We start from the raw sequence: 23,331 nt of genomic DNA on the forward strand, positions 1-23,331 counted from the left end.
CACACACACACACACTGCCCAGGGGCACACACACACACACACACACACACACACACACACACACTGCCCAGGAGCACACACACACACACATACACACACACACTGCCCAGGGGCACACACACACACACACACACACACACACACACTGCCCAGGAGCACACACACCCTGCCCAGCTCTCTGGGGGATGGTGGCTCAGCTCCACTCCCTCTGTGCCTCCCTGGAAAGGTGACAGCTCCCTGCAGAAATGCTCCAAGTGCCAACTCCAACAACATTTGTCACAATCTCATTCCTAGTAACACCCTTGCAAGGCTCCTGTAAGATGGGTTGAGGCTTATCTCTGCTTACAAAGACTTTAGGAGCTGCTTTACTGACACTATTAAAAGCAGTGACAAAATGAGCTACTAAAGGCAGTGACTGAAGGGTATAGAGAGAATTTATTCAAGTTATATTGAATTATCTTAAAATACTTCTCTACTGCATCTTCTTCAGAGGATTCCAGTATTGTTCACATCTTTTTTTACATTATTACTGTCTGTATTTTATTTTCAGAATTGTTTTTTCTCCCTCCCTTGATCACTGCTTTAATTTTGTAACTATGTCAGAAGTTCTGTCATTTCTCCTCTAAACGATTACATTCACTTAAGATGACAACACACTGCCTTTTTAGACTATCCCTACTACTGAGGCAAGATTCATACAGCACGCAGGCACAGGTACACACACTTCTTTAAATTCATCTTCATTTGTTCTAACCTTTTCAAGATTCTTAACAGCTTCTCAGCTAGCTCTTTGCAATTCTAATGAACCATTTTCCAAAGCAAATAAAAACTTTCCCATTTCATTTTCACTAAGTGAGCAAGGTGGCCAAGGCCAGGATCAAGAGCACTTTAGCATGCCCTCAATGATTGTTCTCACTACCTCCCTTCCCCGAGTGCCCAGGTTCTGTTCACAGCCCAGCAGGGAACACACCCACCCTTCCTGATGACAACTTCACTCCTCCCACAGACACTCCCAGTGATTTCACAGGGGAAAGGATCAAGTGCAAACGGACTGGCTATCATTTTACTTGTGTTTCAAAAGTATGACCTACCCCTGTAATTGTGGGGCAGGAAATAGAGAAGTAATAGTCTTCCCTTGTATTGTCCCTGTACCTATCCTCTCTATTATTTTAGCAATAAAATATCATCAGCATCTCCAAGGTTTTGGTCTGCAATCAAATGTTAGTTACAGGGAATTTAGCTCTCCATTTAGGTCCATATCTTTAACATACAAATTACTGCTCTAAGAATGCTGGCTTTTAGTGAAAATGTCACTTTTGCCAGGAATATCACCCAGAGACCAGGCACATCTGTTATTGGTCTCCAAATTAATAATCAGTAAGAAACTTTAACAAAAGGCTGCATAACTTTTTCAGATCCTGAAATAATTTCCTGACCTCTGCTAACTTAGCAGAAGAGGCAAATGCTGCAGTATTTTCTTAAGATAACCAAAAAGATAACTTCTTAAGATAACTCTGCACTTCAGACACATCTTCTGCAGGAGCTGCTCACACACCTCCCTGCCAGCTCCCAGAAACAGAAGAGGGAATCACCACTGGGAGATTGAAGCCTCCAGTTCCCTTTACCCAAAAGATACAGAACTGTACTCTTTGACTATGTGCTCTCTTAAACTCTTGCACCTCAGGGAATCCAGTCCTCAATTTCAGAACTGCAGATAACATAAACTGAAAAATGCACATTTGGGTTTTTTGCAACCATTTGTGATCTAGCTAAAATAAACTACAAAAAATTGTCCTGTGGCACAGTTTGTACTTCTCTCTCCCACAAATCAAAAAGGATCATCCTCCCTCCAGTGCTAACCAACCAAGTAACAGCTAAAATTAATGTAATTGTTGTTTCATTTATAAATCTTGGCTGAAGTAAGACTTCATTACATACTATCTCTTGTTCTTACAAAGTTAGATCCATGGTCAAATTAATGCAGAAAAAACCCAAATGTATTTACTCAAGGAAATAAACAAATTTAAATTGGACACAGGAAAGCTTTCAATGTCCCAGTGCCAGCAGAATTTATTGTTATGAGCTATAAAAGCACTGTTACAAGTGTCAAAATCTTACCTACAAAGAAACTTTTGCTCCATAACCACCATCTATAAAGGCCCAACTTCACTAAATCACATAAAGGCAAACTTCAGGATAGATCAGCTGAGGAATAGCCACTGACAGCTGCAAAGTAACCAGCTGCAGCACACTCAAACCATGAAGAACTTACAATACAGGCTCATGTTCTAAAAGAAGCTAACTAGCAAATAAAGGAAAATATTAGAGCCTGATGAGGCCCATCAAGCACAGCCAAGGTCTGACTGCTCTCCCAAACCCTGATGAGAAAAAGAGCCAGTGATGACAGGCCCATATATCACAGACAATCAGATGCATTTTGCCTGGGTTGGGAATATGACCTGAAATTCCACAGGGATGGAAAGGAGGAAGTCAAAGTCAGGAAGGTCAAAATGAGGTTGGGGCAGTGCCCTCTGTCCTGACCCATCCTCTGCCCTCCCTCCTGCATGCCCGGCATCCCTGTGAGTGTTCCAGGAGCTGGTGATCCTCCAGACCCTGCGGGAGCAGCTCCCCAGCAGCAGGGTGCTGTTTGTGCAGGGACAGACAGACAAACAGCAGGCAGCATCACCGGGGGTGGCACTCCTGGCTCTGCTGGAACCCATTGTGAAAAGCACCTTGCTGTGAGCAAAATGAATGAGTCAATACCTCCAGAATGCACCGACAGAAATGAGGTGTGGATGACAGATGACAAAGGCTCGGAGGGGGAAGGAGGCCAAGTAAGCAAAAAGTGATGCAGAGTGACTGGAAAGGAAATTTAACTGCTAATGACAAGAGTGAGTTTTAGAGGGAAACTGCACATGGGATTATGCAAATGAAAAATATAGAATGCAACAACTTGATGCAGAACATGCTGGACAAGGAGAGACAATATAAAATAAAGGACTAAGTGGCCAACTTGACAAGGTCACACAGATTACAGAGTAGGAATATTGACTTGGACTTGAGACAAGAGTAATAAATAATTTGTCAGGGTATGTAACAGTGATTTCTCTCCTTAGTTTTTTTTCAGCTCTGTGTAGCATTGCTCCAGCTTACCCAGAACAGCTGGAATCCAAAGGCTGAGTGATTACCAAGGGTCAGAACCCTCACAAACAGTGCTAACAAGTTCTTCCCTCAAAACAAGGTTGTGAGCCAGGGAAAAGCTAAGAAGCCCCCCTGGTACATAATCCTATCTGGTTACAGAACTTGAGTTTCACAGAAGACAGAGATCCCCACCTCTACCTCCTAACCTGCTACCACATAAGAAAAAAACCCTTACACCCTGCCCAAAATTCAAGTTTTTATCTCCTGTGTTGATGTTCTATCTACTAAAGCACTGAGGAATGGCCAAGTGCTATGGCCACAGCAAGTGCACCCCGAGCTGAGCCTTCAGACAGACAGCCAGACCCAGCTGCTCCTGGCAGAGTCTGCTCAGGCTGCTGCCTGCCACCAGTTCCTGCAGCAAACACATCAGCAGCAGTGCTCCTGCAGGATTTGCCCACCATTCCCAAGCTTTATGCTCTCAAACCATTTTCCATTTACAGCTCAGTTATTCTGCAAGGCTTTGCATTTCATCTGATCTGATTTTTACGAAGCACCAAGGCAGTGAAACATTTTATATGGAATTTATTTTTCTGTGAGAAGCTGGTGTGTGTCTGTCAGGCTGGGATCAATACAATCTAACATTCCCCTCAGATAACTCTTTCACAAACTACTATTACTGTCATTTTCACCAGGACATAACATCACTCATTAGCCACTCTTTAGTAATCAGAGCTCTGCATTCCAAACTGTTATTGCACTTCTAACTTGCATCCTTTCAGCATCTAAATAGCAGTTTTTCTCATACTAAGAAAAAAAGCACAAAAAAATGAACCAATCCCCAAACAAAAAAAAACCTCTCACCACAAACAAAAACATTAGCTCAGACTATATGGTACTTACTGTCTCTGAGCCTGTAAAAATGTCACTTGTCCTCAGACTGAACTTTTTACCTAGACTGACATAAATCTGTTAAAGCCTGAAAAAAGGAACTTCAAATACCCACAGAACCTTACTGGCAAGTCCTTATACAGCAATAAATCTTTAACTCTTGGATGAAGGCACTTAGTGATGTCCTCCAGTAGATCTGGTACTAAGAGGCTTGCTGAAGGTCACACAAGATAGCTGTGAGAAAGCAAATGTGAAAATGTTTACAAGACATTTATACATCTATCTCCCACTTCTCTTTTTTCCTTTACAATTCAGTAAAGAATTTTTTTATAGTTATCACTCCCTACTGCTCCAGGCCATTTAATTTCAAGAAAGGAAAGAAAAGCATGTCAAATCAAAATAGCACATCCATCGTTTTTATAGTGTTCAACAAAGGAAGCATCCTCTCTAAATCTTGCTTTTTCTGTAGAATATGCAGATATGTTACTTCCCAGAAAATTAGGGAATGCATTTTCTCCTTCAATTATAGCCAAGAACCGTATATCACTTTACTAGGTGATGATTTCAACCCATAAAAACATACAAAGCTGTAGATCTAGCAGAGGGACAAAGAACTCAGCACAGTCTTTGAAAATAACGTTCCATAATTATTTCCAGAGAGAGGAAGTCAGCACTTAGACCTCATTCACACATAAATATTGCTTCTCATGCACAACTATGAAAGTGTTAGGTTTTATAGCATTTATAAGATTTGATTGTGACAAAGGAGGAGGAACTACGTGAAATTCTGAAAGCCATTGCAGTTTAATGCTGGCTCTCTTGGAGAGGCATGACAAAAACCTGCCAAACAAACAGGCACGTGTTCCACATGGAGTGGGCTGAATGAGCCATCAGGGCCACGGAAATGCTGCTGAACACTCCTTGCTCCAACATCCAGCGTGAGACAGTGCAGATCTGCATGACTACAGGACCCTGCAAGGAAACAAACCTGAGCCCTCCTCTGCCAGGGACAGAAACTGAGCAACTCATTCATCAGCCACACTTCCATTCCTGAGCAAAAACAATTACAGCAAGTAACGACAGACACTGCTTTATTCACCTAGAAATAAATGCAGGAATGAGTAACAGCCACCACAGCTTTGTCCAGATCAAGTCTTGCCAAATGAGTCCGGGCTTGTAGTCATAGGATTAGTAGCAAGTATCTCATTATATGACTAGATTCTGACATCCTTCACAGGACTTCTACGTAAATAAATGGGAAAAATTGATTCAATTTCTCTGGAATCAATGGAGATTTCAGAACACTTACCAGTGAGTCTCAGCAACTACAGAAATGCATTAAATAATTTTCTACAGGGGTCTGTTTTGGTTGCCTCACTACTGAGCATAACATGGATAAGAAAAAAAGAAGGGAAAGGGAAAGGGAAAGGGAAAAGGAAAAGGAAAAGGAAAAGGAAAAGGAAAAGGAAAAGGAAAAGGAAAAGGAAAAGGAAAAGGAAAAGGAAAAGGAAAAGGAAAAGGAAAAGGAAAAGGAAAAGGAAAAGGAAAAGGAAAAGGAAAAGGAAAATTATTTCCTGAGGGGGAGGGAAGACAAGGAGCCATTAGTCAATGTAGGGCAGAAGCTGAACTCACAGCAATGTTCACAAATAGGTGTGTTTTTCTCAGACAGGACACACTGAGGATGAGCACAAGTCATCACATGTGGGCAGGAACAGTCAGCTGCACAATGCATGATCTGAAACAACCAAATAGGCAACACTTCACAGGAAAGTGAAAAAGCTCACCTCACTCCTACTGTATAAAACTGCAGTATTGTTTTTCCCCTTGAGACACTGCTGCCTAACAGAATACTGCAATTGTCATAAAATCAGTTATCAGTGCCTCATTAGGAACCATTCTCCTCAGACTCTGACCTCATTTACAACCCCCAAATTCTGGCTTTATCCCACTGTAGCATAAACATATCACCTGAACTATCATTCTATTTCATTAGGAGGAAAAAATAAATTGGTTTCCAGTCAACTGGAAAAACAGAGTTTTAATCTTAGCCACTACCTCCCACTGAGATAAACCACCCAACACATCAAATTTCATATGTCAATATTTCATATTTCATAATGGTTCCATATTCATATTCATATGGTACCATTATGGCTTACAGGAGATACACATGGTACCATAGCAAATGTTCATGGGCAAAATCAGTGGTGTATCCAAGTCCCCCGTAGAATGCACACAAAAATCTCCACAGCTTTTTAAGTCATGCCCTTGTAACATTACTTAGTTGTCTCTGTCATTTAATTTCTAGCTGAAGATCTCATTTCCTTCCCACTGTAACACTCAATTTTGTATTGTTTGTTGTTAAATTACCTGGTGACTTCTTGGTTGAACGTAAAGCATCATCCATCCTTGGCCCCCAAGACATTTCAGCTACATTTATCAGACAAGACTAGACTGGAATCTTTTATCCAAACTGAAGATATCTTGGGCACAGCCCAAACTAATTCAGTTTCATAGAAACAGCAGCAGTCTGAGCTTTGGAAAGATGAGGGGAGGCATGACTTTTGTTCTCAGAGGTTTAGCATGCAGGCAAAGACAGAAAATGGGGAAGTGTTGATATGAAAGCCTTCCCCCTACAACTCCAAATACATGTAAAAATTGTAAGCACAGGGAATATGAGCACGTTCAGGTGAGCAGGGAAAAGGAAAACCTCTTCACCCATTAGCAAGCCACAGAGATACACAGGACAGACAGAAGCAAGGACCAAATGACAGAGCCATAATCATGGAATTACTAAAACAAGTCAGGTGGCTGAGAACAGAATTGTCATAATTTTTCACTATCTTAGCTACTGAGACTAATTTGGAGTTTGCTTTTTTAAAAAAAGAATGCATAAATCAACCATTTTAATTACACAACAACATGATAGATGTTGTTCCTATGTCAAGGGGAGATAAGCAGCTACAATACTGGAAATAGAACCTATAGTCTCATTTTATAATCAATAGTGTGTGAGTACATATTAAAGGAGAAAACAAAAGAAGGCATTTTCAGAAATCTAATGGGAATCAAATCCCCATATGTCCTTAAAATTACTCTGGAGTAAAGTACAAGACTTCTTTGAAAATTCCTAAACAAGATCTCAACACATCCAACCCTAAAATCTAAAACATTAGACAGTGGTAGAGTGGTAAATACAAAACAGAACAACAGAACACCCATTTGTTATTCCAGGATGGCAATTCAGAAGACAGAATTGTGCCTTTACCCTCCAACAAACAACCAAATGTAGTGTCATTCTTAAGTGGAGGGGGGAAAAAAGTGAATTCCCATTCAAAGTCCCCCAATAGCATAAGCCACAGAAAGATCCATAATTCCTGCCCTTTAATTTGCATCTCAGTTATTTCACATCTTTTCAAAAGGTATGGACAACGGACTCAAAGGCTACAAGCAGTGATTAATGTACTGCACCTCTTAACTAAGTCCTCTCAGGAGTTAATGGTCAAAAATGCTCATTTGTTTTCTGGTTTGAACTTGTCTGACTGCCATCCATTGGCTCTTCTCATATTTCCCTGTACTAGAATAAAGATTTAGTTAAGTCTATTCCTGACATTTCTAAGCCATAACCTTTTCCAGATAACTTAAGGAGCTCAGTCAGCTTTCTATAATCATGCTTGTTTTCTTGACAACAAAAATTCACCTTGAACTCCCTCCAATTTCCAGCATACTTTTAAAGGGTCTGCCACAAAATAAACCTGCCAGCTGATAAGTGATAATCTCTTTCAAAAACTTCTCTCCAGCTGCTGGAGTGGAGCACTTCAGTGAACAAATCTCATACTGTGCTGTTTTTGCTGGGGTAGAGTTCAGGTGTTTTCCACAGTGGCTGTGCTTTGGATTTGTGCTGGAATCAGTGTTGGTGGCACAGGGATGGTTTGGGCATTGGTGGCACAGGGATGGTTTGGGTGTTGGTAGCACAGGGATGGTTTGGGTGTTGGCAGCACAGGGATGGTTTGGGTGTTGGTAGCACAGGGATGGTTTGGGTGTTGGTAGCACAGGGATGGTTTGGGTGTTGGTAGCACAGGGATGGTTTGGGTGTTGGCAGCACAGGGATGGTTTGGGCACTGGCAGCACAGGGATGGTTTGGGTGTTGGCAGCACAGGGATGGTTTGGGTGTTGGCAGCACAGGGATGGTTTGGGCACTGGCAGCACAAGGATGGTTTGGGCATTGCTGAGCAGAGCTCACACAGAGCCAAGGCCTCCTCTGGCCTCACCCAGCCCCACCAGTGAGGGCTGGGAGGGGGCAGAGCCAGGAGAGCTGAGCCCAAGGGACCCAAGGGATTTCCCAGCCCATGTGGGGCCGTGCTCAGCACACAGAGCTGGGCAGGAGAAGAAGGAAGGAAAGGACATTCAGGGTGATGGAGTTTGTCCTCCCCAGTCACTGTCACACGTGGTGGGGCCCTGCTCTCCTGGGGCTGGATGAACACCTGCCCAGCCATGGGAAGTGGGGAATCCGTTCCTTGTTCTGCTTTCCTTGTGTGCATGGCTTTTGCTTTATCTGTTAAAATTATTTTATCAACCCACAAGTTCTCACTTTCACTCTTCTGATTCTCTCCCACCAAAGTGAACAATCAAAGCTGAAGATTACAAGTGCCTTTAATCCATTTTAACAAAAATAAGTACCATTTGACTGAAGTCTTCATTCAAAATTAAACCTTTCAAAATTCAAATGTGACCTGTATGATCATGAAGGCAGCTGCAGTACTGACAACAAGGGACTGTGAGCCAGAACAGGGAATGGCTCTGCTGCATCTTCTGCAAGCACTATTTCCCACAAGCACACTAAATCACTGTGTGCCCCATAAATGTCTTTGATACAGCCCTTATCTCCTTCTGTTTCCAACATAACTTTTTAAAACATTTCTAAATCTAACAAACATCAGAAAGAAATCCTAAAATTATTTTTAAAATGGATTAACCAGAATTATTTCCCATAGATTCAGTCCTTTAAAAACAATTTCCCTGAAGGCATAAAATCAACATCAAACAAGCAAACCTTAAATCAGAATACTTTACAACAGGATCCTGCTTTAGTGTGTGTGCACATACTGAAGTCCTGTTGTCAGCTATAAGATGACACGTTGATGGAGCCTTCTAGTCAAAAACTGAATGTCTTTGGATTACAGCCAGCACTGCTCCAGGCATCCTAAAGGCACTGTTGGCACTAAGAACAGCAGCAACGGTGGCAATTTTTCAGTTTGACAGGTGCTAAATACCACTGAACCTCACTGTAAGTCCATTTTTATTGCAGCTATTGCCCAGCTCTCCTCAAATGACCCTACAGTAAGTTAATTATAATAAACCTTAAACCAGTGCCATTGCAGCTGAACACTATATGGACAATTTCCCTCCAACAGCAACAAAGACCCAGGGAAGAGAAGAGGAAGTGTGCACCTACCACAGCATCCCAAGAGCACAGCTGGGATCTATCACCAAGTCCCACCTTATCCCCAAGTGCTTGAACATTTTATCCTGTCAATATTCATATTGCAAGGGTGGTAATATTGAGGTTGATACAAACCAATGTAAACTTTACTTAGCTTTTACTGGAAACATTCCACAAAGTCACAGAGCAAGAGAATAAGTTCTAGTACTCATTGTGGCATGCAGCTATTCTTTTTTGTCAAATTTCAGAGATGAGAAAGTATCCAGGAAATGAAAAGCTTGCTTTAATTCAAAGGAATTGCCAGACTATCTCCTGGACAAGAAAGAAAATCTACATTTCTGGGACGTAGGCACCTCCTGGCACATTTCAAAATGGCAGCCTGGCTACAAACAGATATTCCCAACCCACAGGAATTTCCCTAGTGGGTGCTGCCCAACCATCACCCCAAACAAGTCTGCCACTCACAGAAGTTTGCTCTACATTTATGAATCAGAGTCAATGTGGGACATTTTGAAGACCCTTTAAAAAGCCCAGCTGTGATTTCCCATCTGTCCTGTAAACCTTCCCACTGAAGCAGTACCTTGCTACGCTGCACTTCATGGCTCATGTCTGAAGAAAAGGTACAGAAGCAGATAACTATTTCTTTCAAAGGCAACATTGATTGCTTTCAGCATGGAAACCCCTTATTTTACCAGCAATAGATTCACAGTCATATACAAAAATTTGTCTCCAAACAGATGCAGTTACTCAGCATTTAGCCATGAATATACCCTTAGCCTAATACAACTGTAGATAAATTGTTATCAATTAAATGTGCTATCAATTAAACATAATATCAATTAAACACTCCATAAATATCTCCCGAAGTCACAACAGCTTCAGTCCCAAAGCAGGTCAGCAATTTTTGCACAGTAATCCAAGCAATTCTCAATCTTTTCACAAGAAGATTACTTTCTCTTTAAAGCAGGACAAAATTCAAAGCATCTTCTACACTAAATACATCCATGCACTTTTCAAATCCCTCACTGCAGGTTCTCCAGCAAGTTCTACTGAAATGAAAATCCTGGCATGAACAAGCAGGTAAAACTCTCCTCCCCATAACCAGGTAACTACTGCTCAGGTAAACAATGCAAATTAACTAAGACAAATTAATCTAATCAATTACCTGACACAAATAGCTGCCAGTGATCTGCCCCAAGCACAGGAACTGTTTGGCAACACTGACACCAAGTGACAGAATCCAGGAAAACACAAACCACAAAGACCCTCATACAAACGTTGCAGCTTTTACCCTCATGCTGTGGAAGAGGTAAATCTTGTTTTATCATCAAGAGAAGAAAATTAGTGAATACCCATAGCAATATTTTCACATCAGCTATGCATAAGTGTCAGAACATACAACATTAAACATGTTTTAACAATTCAACTTGCAAATACAAGTCAAAGACCATGTGCACTTCAAAGTTTGATGCATACTAACCTCAAATTCATTTCTAGAGGAGAAAAAATTAGTGGTTTGCATGCATAGAAAGTATTGCATTCCACTGACTTATGTGAATTTGGCTAATTTTTCAAGTAAAAGACTGCAAATAGTACTTGCACACACTTCCATTTAGATAATAACATGTCAATGCACTTTTAATGCCTGCTGAGTCTCACTTACTGGTTTTGCCTGTGCTTCTCTCTGCTGCAAACCCAAAACCCAGCAGTCCAGCACCACAGGCTTTAGGCAGACTTGCCCCTGCCACCCCCTGGCACTGCACAAAGCACAAAACCCAACGGCAGAGCAGCGACTCCACCCAACACAGCAGTTCCACCACCCACCCTCTTCATGCCCAGCCTTCTGTCCTCTTACACCTCCATGGTCTTACCTGCTGACGTTTGTATGCCAAGTAATCAAGGTTTTCCAGATCTTTTTGAAACTTTTGGTAGGTTTTCTGTAGATCAGATTTACTGGATACATTTTTTAAAGACTCAAATGTTCTTTGAAACTGTGAGGAAAATAAAAAAACAAAGCCAACAAAAAAATCATCATTCATACAGTTGCTGTGTTTCATTCTGTATTACAATTATTTTCTACTAAATACTTATGCTATTGAGCTTTGTCACCTCTAACCTTTCACACATTCCTGCAGTTTTGTTTTGAAACCAATCACAGAATTCAAAGCATTGTACATATGCCCTCCTCAATTAAATGAGATCCTCTCATTTCATAGTCAGACCAAACACAAGCAATCAATCTCTAAAGGTGAGTTCTTTTTCTATGCCAAGTTCCAGGAAGTAATAAATTCCCACAGATTTAAATACTTTCTTTTCAACCAAGAAAAGTGTATGCAACTTTATACAGGCCATGAACTCATTCTATCAAGTATAACAGCAGAACTTAGAAATCACAGGGTGCCTCTTATCAAGTTAATTTACTTAAGAGTAATTTAATACCAGATAATCACCTCAGGCAACGTGCCCACATTCTGCATGAACACTGTGACAACTCCAATTATGCTTCACTGCAGACCTTACTTTTAAATTTAAAACTTCTTTCACGCACACACTATTATTAAGAAGAGGACTGGTATTTTTCAGAGATGCACAACACCAGCCCAGCCGTAGGAACTGTAACAGAAAGGTAAAGATTTGTGTCAGAGGAGAACTGGAGGTTCAGCTTCCTTGCTACCTTCAGGAAATCGTGAGCCTTCTCCTCTTGCTGTTTTCCCAGCTGTAAATTCCCTTCTTCACCTCATGAGCACGTGATGGCTGCAGGTAGCTCAGGAATATTTTGTTATCACTGTGATTACCATAGAGTCTATCAACATATATTTACACTGACATATTCAGGAAGAACTGCACACTTGTAAATCCTTCCAAAATACTGACTGAGCCTCTTGCAGTTCCAGGGCCTATAGGTGAAGGCCACCTGTGGTATCAGTGCCCAGGGAATGAGGCAATGCACTGCTTCCCAGTCAGTTCTGGACAGCCAAGCACCTCTGTACTGCCCACATTACTCTGTGCTTTTGCTTAAACTAGACACTGAATTTGAATAATGAACCACAGGAGCAGAAGGAGAAGAAAAAAAAGAAAAAAAAAAAGAAAACAAAGCCAAACCTCCACTCATCTTCTGTCCCTTTTTAAGAAGCTGACAACATCACTGACAGCCCGTGCCATCATGGATGTGGAGTGTTCCAGAGCCCCTCATCCCTGAGCAGGTGACTCAGCTCAAGCTGCAGCTGATGCTGAACAGCCCCAGGTACCTCTCCCTGGGGATAATAAGCAACTGCAGCTGCAGTGGATTTCCACTGACAACTTACAACAACTTGCCTGCAACCTTCAGGCAAGTTAGCACATCTTGTTTGCTGCTCTGCAGCCTTTATTTCAGCCTCACTGCCCTCATAACCAAAAGGCAAGTTAAGGCAGTGTTTCCATCTATTTGTAATTTATCTTACTCTCTACCTCATTCAGTACTACTAGAGGTTAACTGGAGACTTTATAGCTGTATTTAAATTGTTTGCTACCAAAAAAGAAAATAAAACTTTCTCACCCAAAGTTTATGTTCCTGAATTCTGTACCGACATGGCTGACAGACCACACATGCTAAGACAAAACTGCAATATTCTCTATTCTTTTCTGTTTGACTTCATTATCTTATTTTTGTGTGATTTGTTGTTTTCAGATTTTATCTCTGCTCCAGAGCTGATCTGAAAGCCTTGCATTTGCAATGTTTGCTTTCATCAATTCCCACTCCTGGCTAACCCCTTAGCTGGAAGCAACTATTTGCAAGCATGATCTGAGTTCATTTTAAGGTGACCAAAAGCACCCCATAGTCTTTGCTTTTTTTCAAGTGTGTAAGAAACTGCTCATTATGTCTCTGGCAAGTTCATCGTGCACCTTCTGCTTCAAACCTTGACATGTTTCTCCAGAACTTAGCCCAAAGCTGTTGCACCCTGTTGTGGGATTGAACAATACAGGGAAAAAGTCTCCAATGATTCCCAAACTCACTCAATAAACAGAAGGTACAGTCTCTTCTTGAGGGGTCTTTTTTTGTTTTAAGATAATCATCAACATGTTAGACTACAATACAGTTGTAGAATCATCATCATCCTTTTAAGGATGTGCTTAATCCCACAGCTTCCATTCTTCATTAACAGGAGCTCTGCTAGCAAGATCACTCACTTCCTGATGTCCTGCAGCAACCTAAGCATTAATAATACATTTGGCTCTCTGCAAAGAGATATAAGAAGCAGCATGAGAGCACAATCAAATACAAATCAAATGTGTAACTACAAGGGCAACATGCTTCAATAAAATTGATGGGTAACGGCCGGAACATCCACATCTGTCTTTAGATCTAAGGGAGAAACACTTCTTAAAAATTTAACTCAAAAGTAAATAAAATATCAACCAAGCAATTTTAAGAAAACATAGATATGCTCTTTCCACTGTCATCAGCAGGAAATCAGAAAATTGTGCCTTGGACATTCAAAGGTTATCAGCACATATGTTAAAACTAAATATGGATCTTTCTGCATCATACTTCTATCAGAGTGAACCAGCATTCTGGGAGTGGTAAAAAAACCTCTCTCATCTCCCCTGTCTAGAGGTGAAAAGAAATATCAGACTTCTTGACTTTTTTTTCTCTTACCAATAACCAAATATAAATAATCCTAAAAGATTTACAGAAGCTCTTTTCTGCCTGTTACATTTTCAAAGTGCTTTGAACAGTTTCTGGAAGCTGAGGAGTAGCATTCCTTCCCTACTTTTGCTCAGTGGCACTACTTGGTAGCTACCTGGACTCATTTTCCCTCTGTGCTAAAATCATATCTCTATGATTTATCAGAGCTGCTTCTGTTTGTCAAGTACCACAGGTAATTTCCCAGCACTGATAGTGGCACAGACAACTTTGTAGCTCAAAGAGAAGAGCATGGCTTTATATTCATTAACATCACAGCATTCCTGTCACAGGAAACCCCAACCTACCAAAAGCAGAAGCAGAGCCCAGCACCTGGGCCGGTACAGCAGGTGGATGACACAGCAGCCCCAATGTCCTGAGCAGGCACCATCAATCCATGGCCGAATGAAGGCTCCGTGCTCATCCAACTGGAAACCAGCACAGTGAGTGCTTCACTCAAGTGACTCAACCCTCACTGTCCCATTGTAGGTACCACAAAGCAACAAACACCATCAGAACTCTGCAAGGGATGAGGATCACACTTTCAGAGGATGTGGATGGGCCAGAAGAGTGCTACAACACAGCCTCCATGCCTGGAAGTGTGATGTGCCTGACTAGGGTAAGGTGGGCACCATTTGCTGCTGGCTGATATTTACAAACGAACGGAGACAGGGCAAATTTGAACTAGTGTCGTGAGCTATTTATTCAGCACATCAGTCTCAGTACATTGTTAGGACAATGGAGACAGGATGTTCACAGCTCTCTGATTTAAAGGAAATGCTAAGGGGGTGTGACATTACAGCATGGCATAAAACTATCTCAGCTTAGATTTCAGCTAATCACACATGGAGCAAAACATATTGACAAGAATTCTATCTAATCATATGAAACACATGTAATGGTAGTTAACACAATGATTTGTTCATAAGAGACAGAGATCTATTCATACTAACTTTTTTAAGATATACATTAAATAACTTTGTTGCAATCTATAAGCTACTTCTACAGAGGTTTATTGTGCTATTTGTCACCTCTGCTCTACTGCTTAGAAAACTTTTCGCTGTATTAGCAATGTTCACAAAATTTCTCTCAAAGGCCTGTCTTTTAACTATTTTCTTAAAACTCTCTAACTTTATGAATCTCAGCAATCCTGAGCCTCCCCCCAGATACTGACACAGTTATCAGATTAGCAAGTGTGACTGTAAGCAGCAGGACTGCAAGTCCTGTGGTCTCACATCTTACTGCACTGTCAAACATGAGAGGTGAGCTCTGGCTGAAGTTTCTCCTGCAGTAAAGCAGATTAACAGCTGAGAATCCTCTGCTGTCTTTATGAGCTTCTGACATAGCATTTTTGAGGGTTTTCTCCACTATCCTTCTGCCTACATTCAGGAGCCTTGGAACTTTTGCTCTGCTGTCATATGTAACAAAAATGAGGCACTGAGATCAAAGAAAAGAGTGGCTGCACATTTCAAAATGAAATCATATTAAACTAACTAATCATACAAAATTTTGATACTGCTTAAGCCAAAATTTACTATGTTTCATCTTCAATATGAGCCATGAAAATTAATGGCTTACCAGCTAAAGAGGGGGCCAGGACACAGAATTATGAGATTATAAACATGCAGTGCAAAGTGCTTCACTGCTAATAATTCAGAAATGTGGGAAGTAACATCACTGAATACAGAGCACAAAGCCATATTCCTGGTAAGCATTTTTCAATTCCCAAATAAACAGGAAGAGGGATGGGGGCAGCCCATCCTGCCTCTCCACTCTGTTATTCACAAATTAGGAGAAATGGCTCTTTTCTGTTCATCTAGAGCTGCACAAATCAGAGTATTTGTATTTCAGAGTATCAATATTACCATCTTCCACTGCACAGGGCAGTACAGTAGCACTGAGCTACTTTCTCCATTGGTAAAACACTTCTCTTTACTTTCATATGGATTAATATGAATTGACTTAAGGACAAGAAGCAAATTTTATTTCCATTTTGACATAAGGAAGCTGTCCATTGAAAAAATATCCCTTTCTGTTTTGAGAAGGTACCGATTCTTTAAAAGACTAAATTATAACTAAATGTACTATTTAAATTACCCAGAGATATGGCTGGAAAAAAGCCATTCACAACCCCTCTTAAATTCCAATTACTGAACACACACACTTATGAGAAAAAAGCTGCACTTCTCCTATTTTGCTGTAATGGAATGGGCAATGTGCCTTCTTTGGAGAGGTTTACAGAAAGCAGCTCACAGCTTTTTCCATTCAGAAAATATCAGATGATTTTGCTGTCATTTTAAAGAGGTCTGAAGACACACACTCTGATGATAAAGCAGAGACTGTTTATTTTGCATTCATTTCCTCATTTCTGCCTCCCAAAGCACAAATGAGTTATAAAACACATTTCTCTCAATCAGAATGATCTCTGCATGCTTGAATTGTTGATCAGACAAGCCATTCTACATTACACCAACTCTGCTGCTCCACTACCAATAAATAACCTGCCAGGAGAAGATAACTTCCCAAGATTATTTTCCCAGCCTAGATTGTGCCTTCCCATATTAGCACTCTAGAGAAGGAAATTTCAGAACATCACTTCCAAATTAATCTCCTAAAAGCACAGCACTTCAGTGGTGATGCCTGCTGCTGCAGAGGGCAAACACAGCCACAGACACTCCCAAGGGAAGATTCAGCCACATTCTTTCCCTGACAGGTTCCAACAGAGTCAGCTGCACTGGAGCGCTGGTCACTGACTGCAGCGTGCAGCTGCACTGGAGCACTGGGCACTGACTGCAGCGTGCAGCTGCACTGGAGCACTGGTCACTGACTGCAGCATGCAGCTGCACTGGAGCGCTGGTCACTGACTGCAGCGTGCAGCTGCACTGGAGCACTGGTCACTGCAGCATACAGCTGCACTGGAGCACTGGTCACTGACTGCAGCGTGCAGCTGCAGTGGAGCGCTGGTCACTGACTGCAGCGTGCAGCTGCACTGGAGCGCTGGTCACTGACTGCAGCGTGCAGCTGCACTGGAGCACTGGTCACTGCAGCATGCAGCTGCAGTGGAGCACTGGTCACTGACTGCAGCATGCAGCATCTGCACAGCCCAAACAATTATTTCAAACAGGCCTCTGCTTTTCTACCACCTTCCAACTTCCTCACCAGACACGATATGGACTTCTCACACTCACCTGTACTTCTGATGACTTCAAGCATTGTATTAACCTCTCTACAAACCACCTTTATGTTACAGATCTCCCCAAGCTTTATTTTAAGTTTACAACTCAACATTCCAGTCAGAATTTATCCCCCCACAGCTTGACAATTATTTCTTTTTACAAGTTACAAAGGAGCAGTCAAGGGGCTCATGTACCAAGCACAGAAGTGGATCCAGATTCCTACTCACTCACTTTGAAAAAGCCAGCTCCAAAAGCAATTCTTTGGAAGCTGCTTTTCCTCTGTTATTTTCTGCACATCACAGGGTGCCACAGAATTTGCAGTGTGATTATTAGCACTGTAGCCCTGATTCCAAACAACTGCATCCCATGCACCACAGACAAGCCTCTCATTGGCAGCAGGAATCTCAGTTTGATGAGAAAATAAATAGGAGTGGGAACCAAAGGAGAAGCCAAATCCTCTCTCAAAGACTCCTGTCACCTTCTTAACACTCCTAATGCTCCAGAAGTCTCCCTGCCACAGGAGTCACCCATGCCCAAGTAAGGAAGGTGGCAAGAAGTTAGAATTTATTCTGGCTACTGCTGTAAAAATCAAGGTTTCTATAAACACATCAGGAACAAAAGGAGGGCTAAGGACAATCACCATCCTTCACTGGATGCAGGGGGACACAGAGTGACAAACAAAGAGGAACAGTCTGAGGTACTTGTCTGTCTCCATCCTCTGCAGCAGGACCAGCTGTTTCCCAGGTACCCAATCCCCTGAAGCTGAGCACAGGGATGGGAGCAGAATGAATCCCCCCAGCCCAAAATGAAATGTTCAGTGACCAGCTCCACCACCTAACACTCACACCATCCACGTGCCAAAGTGATCTGCTGGGGGGAAGGAAGGCTCCACACAGGGATCTGGATCAATTAACAGCTCTGGGAGCTGAACCATGCCCCAAGACCTGAAACACGGGGCAGCCCAGGGTGACTTTCCTCTTTCATTCTATGTAACCCTACTGAGCTCTTGCTAAGAGCATTTTTAATGCTGCTGAATACTCTGCAGGAAAGGGAGGAACAGACAGCACTCACAGGGCCCAGCTTCACATGTTGCTTCCTATGTGTAGCCATTCTCTTTTTTTCCCTGACAGGAGTTTTAAAGAACTGCATTTTGTAAAGATCAGGCTGTCTGAGGCATTCATGAGAAATACGAAGACTTGCACAGTAAATCTACAAGCAGGACATGAAGAGGAAAAAGGCAGCTAAAACATGTTGGCTCAGCATGATCTGAAACTGATTAGAGACAGACAGACTGCCAATGCTCTTTGAATGAAATTCTCCAAACTTGTTACTTCCCTGCTGTTCTCTTCCGATCAATAGATTTAAGCAATACCATTAGTCTGTTAATTCACTTAATTAAATAATATCGAGTATCACTAACCATGACGGATGAGCTGCTAACACAGCTCTGAATCAGAGTGCAATACAGAAGACAGTCCTTTGTCTGACCACATTTTTCAGAACTCAGTTGTTTCTTCAGAGACCCCAAACTCTTTAAACATGGAAACTCAGACAGAGATAGGTAATTATTTAAACTGTTCCCTGTTTAAAAAAAATATATTTAAGGAAGGAAAACCTTTCTTTATGGTGTGATGTACTTTATTTTTTCAGTGAACTCCAAAAGGATCTTCCTGTTTGCACTGCACCCTCAGAGCCTTATAGGACTGGGAATTCCACAAGTGGCCAGGAGCGTTCTGTGCCAGAATGTGAGCAGTCACTGAGGGTTTGTACTGGCATCTAGTAAGCATTATTTACACACCCATTTATTCACTTTTTGCTCAGGGACAATCTGATACTATTCATTAAACAGCTAAAATTCACTTCACTTTATTAGCAAAACTTCTAAAAAAGCTAATTTCCTGTTCACAAAGCTGTGGTTGTGAACATGCAGTTTGAAATTCCTCCCAGGATTACCAAATCCTTTCAAACTCACCTGTTATTTCTAGTTTACAAAGTTACATTCCAGCATTTTTGTGAGGATTTTCAGAATTACACACTGTTTAATACGAAGACTTGATTACACAGAATTCAAACCCAGTCCTAAGTCTAAGCAGAATGTACAGAAAACAACATTGTTAGAGACTACATAAACTGGAAGGAGAGAGCTGAGGTTCATCCTTTGTTCCTAGATATTCATCAACAGGCAGAGGTGACAGGTAACAGTAGGTGAGGCTTTCTGTGACAGCCAGTCACATTGTCTTTGTTTTCCTTCTATTTTTATTGCCATGTTACTGAGGAAATTAAAGTTGAATGACCCAGAGTGTATTCTGTCAGTAGAAAAAGCTATAGTTTTAAACATCAGTGTTGGAATTAACTAATTTTAGCGAGTGACCAAGACTAAAAACTTTCAGCACTCTTTGATAAATGGGTTTGAAAAATATTAGATATTTGAATAGGTAATTCCTGATTAAATACTTTCATATTCAGCAAGATCTCACTAATACTGTACAGCATTCTTTCATGATGCTGAACCAACTTCTTTCATTTTATACATGCAAATAAAGAAAAGGGCCTTGATTAGAATTTTTATGCCTTTTATTCTACTATTACTTTTTTTTTTTAATTTTTCAAATCAATTTTGTCTACCCCATAAAAATTGCAGTGCTCAGAGACATGGAAATAAAGAGCAATGAAATTTCCCATCTCTTAAATGATAACAGCTGTAACACCCCTGTCTAAAGAACAGGGTAATATGGTAGAAGTATTAAAGCTTTAGAACAACTGCAAAGAAAAACATCTGAAGACTTTTAAAGAGTTGATTTTCAAGGCAAATGACCTTGAAAAACCCAAGAATATTACAGCTGATACAGCACAGACAGGGTCTACTTTGACACTGTGTGAATACATCATCTTCTTGTGGGAGCAAGTCCATGCTGAAGAAAAACTGAATTCCCAAGGAAGTTTTAAAGTGTAATGATTACAGTTAAACACTTAGAATAGAGCCATGTTGAAATTCATTAAAATATTTAATTGCCTTTAAATCTGGCTCAGTTAGCTGTGACCAAAAGTTGTTAGAAACTGAGGGATGTTCAATAGCATATGATGAAATTACATTAAGTCAATTTCCTAATTAGATGTCAACATAAAAGACACCATTACAGCTAATACCACTGTTGGCAAGTTCAACAGCCAGAGCAGAGACTAAATAGATATGCAAAATATAACACACTCTCCTCTAACAGCCAGGGTGAATCTTTCTGCACTGGTTTCACTGAGAGTGTTTTACCACACTAATTTATTCTAAGGGTTCATTTACAAATTCAGTTCTCCCTCCTATTAAGAGGAAATATGGAAGAAGATGGCAATTTAATGGCCCTCTGCAGTGCTGGAGTTGTTCCTGAATGATGCTCAGCATTCTTTCCCCATTTTCAGTTATTTTTTGTTTTCATTTTCAGATGGAAAACATGAAGTCAATTAGACAGCCATTTAGAAATACTGAAACTCTAGTAAGGAAAACCATCTAATTCTAGCTCTCTCATGTAAAACATACTCAAATACATCTCAGAAGAGAGAGCATCTGGGATTATGAAAATAAACATTAAAAATGTAATAGATTACCATGAAAAATATCATAATTTAAGAACATTTTCCATAAGCAGTGCAAAAGACATAGGTCATTCCTGTTACAGCTGACAAATTTAAACATACAGAACAACACAGAAGCTTCTGCAAGTCAGTGTTAATTTAGCCTGTGGTGCATCTCCAGCAGTGGAGATTTTTCAAGCCCAGTATTGAAACCCACATAACAGTGTTTTATTATTAAATACTTTTCCCAGTCTGATTTGGAGCCAAATTTTCATTCTCTCATCTTCATCAAACTGAGCTTGCTTCAACACGGTCCTCTAAGTCACTGTGCTCTCTCGTGGCACGAGGCATTATGAGAGGTGGCACTGATTACTCACCTCTGCCCTGAAATATTAGAAAGTGAACAGAAATTTGTGGTTTTGTCAGTCTCTTATAAATTACTGAAAGTATTAGTGGAAAAAAAGGAACCAAAAACAGATCAAATATGCTGAGCTGCATGTAAATGAGTTTTTCTGGTCCATTCACAAATCTCATCTAGAATCCACACCTGCCCCAGCTGCCCAGGCGCTCCGTGCACGAGAGCTGCGAGGCTCAAGTACACAAAGTTCCATGCCCGGAGACCCTGAGCAGAGCCAGCTGCGGCTCACAGGAGCTGAGGAGAGCGGGCATTACTCACCACAGTCAGGTGCTGCAGCAGATAGGCCACGTCCACCATGTCGGCCAGGACGAGGAGCCGGGTGACGGCGGCCAGCAGGGAGCGAGCTGCGGGCACCACAGCCTGCCTCCGGGGCAGGGAGCAGGGATCGCCGGTGAACGCCTCTGCCGACACCTGCAGGGCCCGACCTGAAAACGAGACACAGCCTCAGGCTGGAGCACAGCGCCCGAGGAAAGGAAATCGCGGAATTCCGGCAGTTATTTGCCGAGTCACAAGTACTGCCAATAAATCTGGCATCTCTTTCTTGCCCTAACGCCTTGAAATGAAGGTCGGTGATTACAGATCACGCAGGTTAATGTTCCACATCCTCCACTCTCTTTCCCTTTCTCTTCTACAGCACCATTTAATTCTGAAATAATTCCCTTGGCCTTCACATGATTGCTCCTAACTGCACACAACAAAGCCAGCAGCTTTGTTAAACTTTCCTAGTCACTGCTTGTTATGTTACTGTGTACTTTGGTGTCCTTTCTATTAAATAATTCCTGGTCACAGAAGGGAATCAAATATTGCTCTTCTCATTACAAATATAAGTTAATGGAATGAAAACCTCATACACTCAAACATCTCACTGACATAAAGGGAAATCTGTGCCATAGAGCTAGTGACTGCCAGTCACAATATACTGCTCTCCAATGAGAAGTTTGGTAAATGAAACTCAACAACACAGACCACAGTGACAAACACCATAAATTCCTGAAGGGAGGTGAAAAGGAGATGGAGCCAGACTGCTCACAGTGGTGCCCAGCAGCAGGGGCAGTAGCAATGGGCACAAACTGACACACAGGAGATTCCATGTTAGCATCAGAAAATATTTTTTCACTGTGAGAGTGACTCAGCAGTGCACAGGCCAAGCAGGAAGGCTGTGGAGTCTCCATCCTGGGAGATGTTAAACACCTGACTGGACATGGTCCTGGGCAGACTGCTGGCCCTGCCTGACCTGGGGCACTGCACCAGACCACCCTCAGAGGGCCCCTCCACCCCTCAACATTCTCAATTCTGAGAACAAACACAAATCAGAAGGCTCTGAATACGAGCAAGCCCTTAGAAATGAGTGTGACATGAGCTGGGATGGCCAGATGAACACATAAAATCACAACCCTAAAATAGAGCCATGAGATGCAGGCTAGACAGATAGGAGCTGCAAGTACAAACAGCAGAAAATGACAGCTCCAACAACAACACAATGTTGAAACTTTCTTAAATTGCAGTGGACAGCATGACAATCTGATGCAATTTAATCTATTTTTATTTTAATTCCCATCAACTGGATATTCTTCCATAATTATATTTGTCGCAAACAATGAAACGCAAAAAATGTCCTTTTAGTGGCACAAATAGGAATTCAGACAGACAGCAGCATTCAAAGTATTTCAATTCTTTTAGACAACCAAACAAAAAGCAATTCAAAGAAGCAAAGCCAGGATCTATCATAACTGCACAATTACTGTCAGGCAGATATTTCCAAGACTCTGTCCAACACACCCAGATAAGATGACTCCCAAAGTAAATGTTGCTCTACCATCAGCTGATCAGCTACTGACAGCTACTGCTGTGGCAAATACTGCTACTTACACGTGCCTACAAAAATCTGCTCAGCACAGGGAAATGTAAAAAACACTGTTCAGCCACAGGTAGTTTTTTAAATAGTTAGAGAATTTTTCCAGCACCAAAAATATCCAAAAACTTGCGTGAAAATTCCTTTAAAAACAAGTGAACTGTGAGCCTGTTGGCAATCAGCTGA

General features: G+C 41.5%; 1 protein-coding gene across 2 annotated transcripts in view; it reads right to left on the reverse strand.

Moving 5' to 3' along the window:
* The window catches only part of CTNNA3 (catenin alpha 3), a 416,298-nt gene that overhangs the window by 376,464 nt on the left and 16,503 nt on the right, over nt 1-23,331 (reverse strand). For both annotated transcript variants that reach the window (XM_059476985.1, XM_059476984.1), the window contains exons 4-5: nt 21,552-21,718; nt 11,344-11,463 (exon numbers count right to left, since the gene is read on the reverse strand). In XM_059476985.1, coding sequence (XP_059332968.1) covers nt 11,344-11,463; nt 21,552-21,718 — 287 coding nt within the window. The remainder of the gene's footprint in view (nt 1-11,343; nt 11,464-21,551; nt 21,719-23,331) is intronic.

This window comes from Ammospiza nelsoni, chromosome 8, assembly GCF_027579445.1.
Source record: "Ammospiza nelsoni isolate bAmmNel1 chromosome 8, bAmmNel1.pri, whole genome shotgun sequence".
In the NCBI taxonomy this organism is placed as follows: domain Eukaryota; kingdom Metazoa; phylum Chordata; class Aves; order Passeriformes; family Passerellidae; genus Ammospiza; species Ammospiza nelsoni.